General features: G+C 40.5%; 1 protein-coding gene across 1 annotated transcript in view; it reads left to right on the top strand.

The window, feature by feature from the left end:
• Positions 1–10,122, top strand: part of LRRK1 (leucine rich repeat kinase 1) — a 359,564-nt gene that overhangs the window by 180,645 nt on the left and 168,797 nt on the right. Inside the window, exon 3 of the mRNA XM_007959936.1 lies at positions 7,434–7,605. Coding sequence (XP_007958127.1) covers positions 7,434–7,605 — 172 coding nt within the window. The remainder of the gene's footprint in view (positions 1–7,433; positions 7,606–10,122) is intronic.

Genomic DNA, 10,122 nt, shown 5'->3' with positions numbered 1-10,122 from the left:
TCGACCAGTTCTTTTTGGTACAGTAACTCTCTGTATTCCTTCCATGTTCTTTTGATGCTTCCTGCATCATTCAATATTTTGCCCATAGAATCTTTCAGTATTGTAACTCAAGGCTTAAATTTTTTCCTCAGTTCTTTCACCTTGAGAAATGCTAAGTGTGTTCTTTCCTTTTGTTTTTTTTTAACTCCAGGTCTTTGCACATTTCTTTATAGTAACTGGCTTTGTCTGCTTGAGCTGCTCTTTGAAATCTTCTGTTCAGCTCTTTTATCTTGTCATTTCTTCCATTTGCGTTAGCTATTCTTTGCTCAAGGGTAAGCTTCAGAGTCTCTTCTGACATCCATTTTGGTCTTTTCTTTCTTTCTTGTATTTTTAATGACCTTTGCTTTATTCATGGGTGATGCTCTTGATGTCATTCCCACAATTCTTCAGGTTTTTGGTCATTGGTGTTCAAGGCATCAAATCTATTCTTTAGATGGTCTGTAAATTCAGGAGGGATATATTCAAGGTCATATTTTGGTTCTCATGGACTTGTTTTAATTGCCTTCAAATTCAAGTTGAACTTGCATATGAGCAGTTGATGGTCTGTTTCACAATCAGCTCCTGGCCTTGTTTTGCTGAAGATATTGAGCTTTTCCATCACTTCTTGCCACAGATGTAGTCAATCTTATTTCTGTGTACTCCATCTGGTGAAGTCCATGTGTATAGCTGTCGTTTGTGTTGCTAAAAAAGGTATTTGCAATGAATAAGTCATTGGTCTTACAAAATTCTATCATGTGATCTCCAGTGTTATTTCTGTCACCAAAGCCAAATTTTCCAAATACTGGTGATTCTTCTTTGTTTCCAACTTTTGCATTCCAATCACCAGTGATAAGCAATACATCTTGATTGCATCTCTGGTCAATTTCAGACTGTAGAAATTGATAAAACTCTCAATTTCCTCATATTTTGCTTTGGTAGTTGGTGTGTAAATTTGAATAATAGTAGTATTAATGGATCTTCCTTATAGATGTATGGATATTATCCTATCACTGTCAGAATTGTACTTCAGGACAGATCTTGAAACATCCTTTGTGATGATGAATGCCACACCATTCCTCTTCAGTTTGTCATTCCTGGCATAGTAGATCATATGGTTGTCTGATCCAAAATGCCCAAAACCAGTCCATTTCAGCTCACTAATGCCTAGGATCTGAATCTTTCTGTGTTCCATTGCATTTTTTACAACTTCCAATTTTCCTAGATTTGTACTTTGTACATTCCATGTTCCGGTTATTAATGGATATTTGTAGCTGTTTCTCCTCAATTTGACTCATGCTACGTCAGGACATGGAGGTCCTGAGAGACTCATTTTATCTGTATCATTAAGGTGGTTCTACTCTGATGAGGCAGCTCTTTCCCAGTCCTATTTTGAGTGCCTTCCGACCCAAGGGGCTTGTCTTCCTGCACTGTGTTGGACAAGCTATTCGTAAAGTTGCCCAGTAATGTATCAGACAGTTTTTCTCTGCTATCCATAAGGTTTTCCCTGGCCAATTTTTGAGAAGTGGATGGCCTCCTCCTTCTTCCTGGTCTGTCTTAGTCTGTAAGCTGCATTGAAACTTGTGCACCATGTGCAGCTCTGCTGGCATCTGAAACACCAGTGGCACAGCTTCAAGCCTCACAGCAATGTATAAGCCCCACAGGATGACAAACTGACAGACAAGTTTGTCTTCCTTAGCTGCTGGAAACCTCTGCACCCTCCCCTTACATAATTCTTACCTGAAACCTACCACTTTGTGGTCCCTGGCCGCTCCTTCCCTTTCCTGGCTCTCAGGGTCTGGGGCCTAGCCTTGTCTCCTGCCCCTTACCTGGATCCTGCTCTCCTGTAGTCCCCAGCCACTCCACTTCCTCCCTTTCCTGGCTCGGGGCTTGGGGCCCTAATGTGTATAGTAGACACATAGAAACAAATACTCCAAAGGACTGATGGACCATGTGAACCTCAGACCAGAAGAACTAAATGGTACCTGGCTACCACTACCAACTGCTCTGAAATAAATCACAATAGCAAGGCCTGGATAGAAAAGGAGAAAAATATGAAACAAAACTCAAAATTATATTAAAAAAAAAAAAAAAAGATGAGGCTGACTGGTCTGATAAAGACTTATACAACCCCCAAGACTGTGGCCCTAGCCACCCTTCAAGCCTAGAAGTGTGGCTCAACTTTCAGCCAAACAATAGATAGGCTTATAAGATGAACAATAACACCAAGGAGGTAGGCACTTTTTAGAACAATCAACCTTAGACATCAAAAGGGCAGCATTTGCCCAAGGAGAAAGCTCAAAAGGCAGGAAGGGGCAGGAAAGAAAGAGGACTAAAAACAGTAAACATAGGGAGGAAGTGAGAAGAGTGTTATTATATTGTGGGGATTGCAATCAGTGTCACAAAACAAAATGTATATGAATTGTTGAATGGAAAACCAATTTACTGTATAAACTTTCACTTAAATCACAATAAAAATTTAAAAAAAAAGAAAAGAGAGAGAGAGACCCTGTTAAGAAATTGAAAAGACAAGCTATGTACTGGGAGAAAATATTTGCAAACCACATATCTAACAAAGGACTAGTATCTAGAATATATAAAGAATATTCAAAACTCAATAATGAAAAAGCAAGCAATTTAAGTAAAATGTGGGCATAAGACAAGAAGATGTATTTTAGTGAAGAAGATATACAGATGGCAGATAGTACATAAAAGATGTTTGGTGTCACTAGCCATTATGGAAATGCAAATTAAGACCACAGCTATTATTACATATCTTCTAAACAACTAAAATAAAAATCATAACAATATCAAATGCTTGCAAGGATGCAGAGATACTGAACCTCTCATGAACTGACAATGAGAATGTAAAATAATACAGCTGCTCTGGAAAATAATTTGGAAATGTCTTTAAAAAATTAAAAATACACTTAGCGTATTTATTGCACTCCTGGGCATCTATACCAGAGAAATGACAACTTAGATGCATGCAAAAACCCACACGTGATTATTCATAGTAGTAGCCAAAAATCGTATACAAACAAAATAGGCAAATGATTCGACAGACTGAGGAATATCCCTACCATGTAATACTGTCATTGTTAGTTGCTATCAAGTCAGCTCCAGCTCACAGTGATCTTACATATAATAGAACAAAACATTGCCTGGTATCATGTATACCATCCACATGATCTTTGCTGTGCTTGAGTCCATTGTTCTTATTGTGTCAATCCATCTCATTGAGAGTTTTTCTAGTTTTTGTTAACCCTCAACTTTACCAGCCATGTTGTCTTTTGGTCTTTCCTAATTATGTATCCAAAGTAAGTAAGCTAAGTTTTGGCATCTTCGCTTTTGGGGAGAATTCTGGTTGTATTTCTTCTTCTAAGACTAATTTTGTCTTTTGGCAGTCGACAGTATTTTCACTATTCTTTGCCAAACACACAATAAGAATGCATAAATTCTTCTGTTTTCATTATCTAACTATCACTTGCATATGAGATGATTGAAAAGATTGTGGATTATGTCAGTGCACCCTAGTTATCAAAATGACATCTTGCTTTTTGAAACTTTAAAGAGGTCTTTTGCACTAGTTTTGCCCACTGCAAAGACTACAGCCTTCAGTATGGATCATACCTGAACGTGAAGAAAATGAAAATCCTCATGACTGGACTAATAAACATCATGACAAATGGAGAAGAAATTGAAGTTGTCAATAATTTCATTCTACTTGGTTCAACAACCAGTGTCCGTGAAAGCAACAATCAAGAAATGACTACTACTTAGCAATAAAAAAGAATGAACTATTGATACATGCAGTAACTTAGATAGGTATTATGCTGAGTAAAAAAGTGAATCTCAGAAAGTCATATTCTATATTATCCCATTTATATAACATTCTTGAAATGACAAAATTACAGAGATGGAGAACAGATGAGTTGTTGCCAAAGGTTAGGGATAGAGGAGGGGAGGGTGTGACTATGAAAGGGTGACATGATGGAGGACTGTGTAGTGATAGAAGACTTCTGTGCCTTTGTTATATTGTGAGTTACACAGATCTACAATGTCACAAAACAGAACTGTACACAGACATTGTACCAGTGTGACTCTCTGGTGTTGATATTGTACTATTATTATGTGAGATGTAACCATTTGGGAGAAACTGTGTGAAGTATTTGTAAATTCTTGTGAATCTATGATTATTTCAAGATAAAAGGTTAAAAAATATAATTCCTTTTTTATAAAGTTTTAAAATAGGCACAAACTGACACAGGGTTTCAAAAGAGTTGCCAGGTTATCCCTGATAGGATGTGACGGAAAGAGGTGTTGTTGGGGGGCTTGTGAACACAAGTCATGTTGTGTGCCTTGGTTTGAGTGCCAGTTACATGGATGTGTTGCTTTGTGGTAATTCATCAAACTGAATGCTTACCATTATTGTACTGTTCTGTAGGTATGTTATATGCCATTGAAAAGCATTTGGCTTAATATGGGATTGTCTGTGTATGTATGTATGGAATCTCCGGGTAGGTTAACATGTAAATGGCTAACATGCCCAGCTGCTACCCAAAAGATTAGTGGTTCAAGTATACCCAGAAGTACCTTGAAAGAAAGGCCTGGTAATCTACTTCTAAACAGACAGCCATGAAAACCCTCTGGAGCACAGCTGTAGTCTGGCCACAAATGGGGGTACCATAAGTCAGAATCTACTCATCAGCAACTGGATTTATGTGGATAGTCATGTTCTGGAATTCTCTGGAAGTTGGCTATAAAGAGTGATTTCCTTTGCAGAGGGGCATTGGGAAGTGGCGGCATAGAGCGAGACCTACTTACTTTTCTAGACTATTTGAATTTTAAAAACTACATATTTTAGAGCCTCTGGACTGTCTCTAAGCAGGGAGCCAGCTCTGACCCTTCTCCCCTCACTCGTTCCCCTTGCCTCGTCACTTACCACCTTGTGAAGATGGGACTTTTAAGCTTCTAATAGACTGTAGTCTAGACAGCCGTTAGTTGTGTGTAGTGAATCATTTAATCAATTACTGTGGCATTTCCCCATAAGACTAGTGCTTTCCTGGAAAGCACCTGGGCCTGACCACAGAGTGAATGGCAGGCAAGTGGTGTTTCTGTTCTAGTCATGTTGAATATGTGATTCTGTTCTGTCCTCCAAATAACTCCTAGTCCCTTAGCTCATGCCTTACCTTACCTGGCACACTTACTGTCTATATCCCATCCACTCAGCATCTCTGCATTTGCAGTCTGCATCCTCTCTCCAAACCTTCACTTTCTAGTATAGTACATCTTGGGCAGAATGAAGAGAAAGTGGGTTTTGGAGCTAGGCAGACTCCAGTTCAAATCCTGAATAGTTGTGCTGACTGTAACCTCCCTCACCACAGCCAAGACTTCATTATGTTATCAATAAGATGGAAATATAGACACGTTACTCAAGGGACTATTATGGGGATTAAATGTGACCATGTGAAAACATACTCAGCACAGCGCCTAGCATATGGTAGGAGTTTGACAAATACCAGTTCCCTTCCCTGTGATTCCATTTACCCACCTGCCTGACTCACCCTAAAGAACTCCAAAGACACTTTTTTTTTTTCCCCTATACTATTAGTACTTAAAGGAGCAGTTGGCTGCTAACCAAAAGGTCAATGATTCAAACCCACCAGTTGTTCCACAGAAGAAAGATGAGGCAGTCTAGTTCCAGAAAGATTTATAGCTTTGGAAACCCTATAGGGCAGATCTACCCTGTCCTATATGGTCACTATGAGTCTGAATCTACTTAATGGCAGTGGATTTGGTTTTTTATAAACACTTAAAGTGTGCTCACTTACACTATTTTATGTATATTCCCAATTCAAATTAAGTTGTAAATTCACTAGCTGGCCCCTGGCACCTAATTGACAAATTAGATTAAATGAACCAGCCTTTGAAAAGTATACACAGTAGGTCCTCAGTAAATGTTGACATTCTTACAGGTTGTCTCATTCCAAGTTGGGTTCTTATCTGCCCCTTGAAACAATGTTGATACCCATGCAAAACTGCCACAGTCCAGGATTATTTAGTTTCACTAATGCAGTCAGGCACTTCATGTGGCAATCCAGCATCCAACTGGGCACCGTTTTTGCAGATCGTGGGAGCTCACAAAAAGTCAGTCTGTGACAGCCACTTAGTAGCTATGTGATCGATCCCAGGCAAGTTATTAAAACTCTCTGAACCTCATTGTCTTTATAATGTATTAATACACTGCCTGCCTCCTGGAGTTTGTATAAGGCTCAAATGAACCTGCACATGTTGGAATAGCTCACACATAGTAGGAACTCTGGCTCAGGTCTCATCTCCACCCCACACTTTTCTTCCTCTGGGCCGTAAGTCAAGAATCCCATTACATGTGGCTAGAAGATCTTTGACCCTGGATTCAATCTGTGACATCCCCTTGTCTGTCACATTCCACTTATGAATAACGTGCAGGAGGGTTCTTCAGATAACCTAGCTCTTCCTAAAGTCCAGACAACATTTATTAGATGTTTATTGAGCTTACACAGTACCTGTCATGAGGCTTATGGTCGAGAATAGCACTGTCCAATAGAAATAAAATGTGAGCCATGTATACAATTTTAAATCTTCTAACACCAGTACCAGTTGCATCAAGTCAACTCTGACTCATAGAGACCCCTGTATTCAGAGTAGAACTATGCTCCATAGAATTTTCAATGGCTGATTTTTCAGAAATAGACTACCAGTTCATTCTTCGAAGGTGCCCCTGGACAGACTCAAACAGCCAAACTTTTGGTTAGTAACCAAGCATGTTAACTGTTTGTACCACCCAGGGACTCTCTGGTGGCATAGTGCCTAAGATATTTGACTGCTTACCAGAAGGCTGGCAGTTCAAACCCACCAGCCACTCCTCAGAAGGAAAATTGGGCAATCTACTTCCATAGTGATACCACCTCGGAAACCCAAGGCAGGCAGGGTCCCTATGAGTCGGATCTGACTTGATGGCAGTGAGTTTGGTTTTGGTTTTTTTGACATTAAAAAAGTTAAAAACAAAACAACAACAACAACAACAACAAAAAAAGGTGCAATGAATTTCAATAATATATTTTATTTAGCCTGAATATATTTAAAATCATCCTTCAAACATGTAATCAATGTAAAAGTAATGAAGGGAATATTTTACTTCTATTTAGTACAAAGTCTTTGAAATCACATGTGTACTTTACACTTTCAGTACATCTCACTTGGTCCTGGCAACATGGCAGGTGCTCTGTAGCCCTATGTGGTGTGTGGCTGCCATACCCAACAGCTCAGCTCTATTGTTGTCCATTGACTTGGTAACTCATTTCTTTAAAGTCCATTCTCTTGGCAGTCGCAAACAGAAACCTCGTCTAACCCAAGCCCTGCTCTGCTTCAAACAGGGCCAGCTTTTGAGCATCTCTGCAGCCTACGGGGACCTGGAAACAGTGCAGTATCTGCTCTCTGAGAGGCTGGTGGAGCTGCCCACAGAGCCCACTGATGACAACCCCGCCGTGGTGGCCACGTACTTTGGGCACACCACGGTCGTTCAGGAGCTGCTTGAGTCACTACCAGGTGAGTCATAAACATGAATGCCTTACTGAGTCTTGTGAAACTCTCTTATGTTCAGGCAGGCTGAGGGGAACCTACCCCAAAAATACTTGTTTCATTAAGCTTTTCAATCACAGATCGAGAAATTTGGGACATTCAGTTGATAATCCAAACAAAGTGAGCTGCTGGCCTCATCTCACATTTCATGTTCATAAGCTCATAAGATCAGTTCTCTCATAGCACATTTGATAAAGAACAAGATCTATGCTGCTTAAAAAAAACAATATTTCTCATTCACCTGTGAGTCCAAAGGGGTACTCCCTGGTATGACCTGGGTGACCTTCCTCCAAGAGTGATTCAGGGATGCAAATTCTTTTCATCAGGTGGTTCTTTCCCCTTGGAAACAGAGAGGTTCTTTCCACTTCCAAACAGAGAGAGCGAGCATGTACTGTGTTTTTAATAATAAGTAATTTTTTTTCATTACTTTTTTTTATTTTATTTTCAGTTTTAAAATTTAATTCTTAATTTAAAAAAAAAAAAAAAAAAGTAACTTTTTTCTATCCTTTAGTTTGCTGTGGTGGCCCAGGTCAGTGATGCTGTGCAAGTCCAGCAAGCATTGCTACAGCATGAGTTTGAGGCATTACCTTAGCTGTGGTCTCTGTCAGTTGGGGTTTTGCTAGCTTCATGGATGTGCAACCACCCATGCAGTCACACAGGACCCTGCATTTAGAAGGGCCCCATACTTGGTTTAGTGATCTGAAGTCACCATCTTGAAATTTTTAGTAATATTTTAACAAAGGACCCTATGTTTTCATTTTGCATTGGGCCCCACAAATCATGCAGCAGTCCTGTTAGGGGCATCCAACTGTGTGCTTTGAGATAGATGTGGGCTCAGACTTTGTTCCAAATGGGTGCCTTTCTCATGTATCTGGAGGGAGAAGGAGGTCATGGACAGAAACCAGGGCAGTTCTAGGACCACATAAGATGCAGATTGGTCCAGGCAAGACATGAAAGGGCAGGTGGGAGTCTGGAAACCCTTGTGGAGTCAAAGACTGAGTCCTTCTTTTCTTGTAGCCCCAAAATTTACATCTGTTCTAGCCCCAGTCTACTCCAGCTGACTCATCTAATTGTGCAGTTAACAGGAATTGAATACTGACCACCCTGAAGAATTTGAGAGACCCAGAGACTTTTTTTTAAAATGGGGGTCCCAGCCCTTTCATAGCTCGTAGTCAAACAGGGGAAATCAAGGTAGAATGAGTAACTGTGTAAGTTAATGGTGCTGAGGCTGACTCATTTACACAGTATTCTGGGAGCAAACATCAGGGAATGGACTTCTCTGGATGCAGGAAGACAAGGTTTTCAGTGGAGGTGACTTCTGAGCTGGGCTTTGCAGAGTGAGTAGAAGTTTATTGGCAGACAAGCAAAGGAAGGCCTTGAGTTGCCTGCTTTTGCAGAGCAGGGATGACCCCAGAATAGTTTTCAGTCACTCCCAGTGGGATTCTATCTTCAGCACAGTTCTGAGCAGAGTTGCTGAGTATGGGAAGAGTCCAGAACATTCTACTCTGCCCTGTGGGAAGTGCAAAGCTAGACAATACATTGTTGCCTTCTGGGAATTTCCAAGCTAGGGGGAAGGCAGCCACTGTCAGTTCAGTACATCAACACTAGAGAACCAAGGAGAGGTGACTAGAGATGAGGGAGGGTCCTGAGAAGAAGAAGGGTAAGAGGTAGGCCTTGAAGGAAGCTGCCTATCTAGTGATATACCTTTGAAGTATATTACTATGTAATAATCAATCTCTGTAGCTAAGCAGAGGAGCTCTGGTGGCACAATGGTTAAAGTATTTATCTGCTAACCAAAAGGTTGGCAGTTCAAACCCACCAGCCACTCCATGGGAGAAAGATGAGGTAGTCTACTTCTGTAAAGATTTATAGACTTAGAAACCCTATGGAGCAATTCTACTCTGTCCTATAGGGTCACAATGAGTCAGAACTGGCTTGATGGCAGTGGATTTGATTTTGGTTTTTTGGTAGCCACGCAAGAGTCCCTGGATGGTTTAAATGGTTAAGAGTTCAGCTGCTAACAAAAGTGTTAGTGGTTTGAATCCACACAGAGGCAACTTGGAAGAAATACCTGGTTATCTACTTCCAAAAACTCAGCCACTGAAAACCTTCTGGAGCATAGTTCTGTTCTGACACACATGGTGCCCCATGAGTTGGAACCAAGTCCATCACAACCAGTTAGTTTTAATTTTGTTTTTTTGGTAACTAAATGGGAATGGAGAGAATGAGGGTAATGAGGAAAAGGAGGAGGAGGAAGAAGGACATGAGAATGGCATGAGTTCTAAATGGGGCTTTATCTGAGTATCATTGGGTTTAGGCTTCAGAAACACCTGTAGGTGTGTTATATGGTTAAAACAGTGGAGTTTGCTTTCAGAAACTAAACTCACTGCCGTCGAGTCAGATCTGACTCATAGCGACCCCTCTTGGGTTTTCAAGGCTTTATCACTACGGAAGTAGATTGCCCAATCTTCCTTCTGAGGAGTG

This window comes from Orycteropus afer, unplaced genomic scaffold, assembly GCF_000298275.1.
Source record: "Orycteropus afer afer isolate SDZICR_OR568_19922 unplaced genomic scaffold, OryAfe1.0 scaffold00019, whole genome shotgun sequence".
Classification (NCBI taxonomy): Eukaryota; Metazoa; Chordata; class Mammalia; order Tubulidentata; family Orycteropodidae; genus Orycteropus; species Orycteropus afer.
This window is presented reverse-complemented; position numbering and strand designations above follow the sequence as displayed.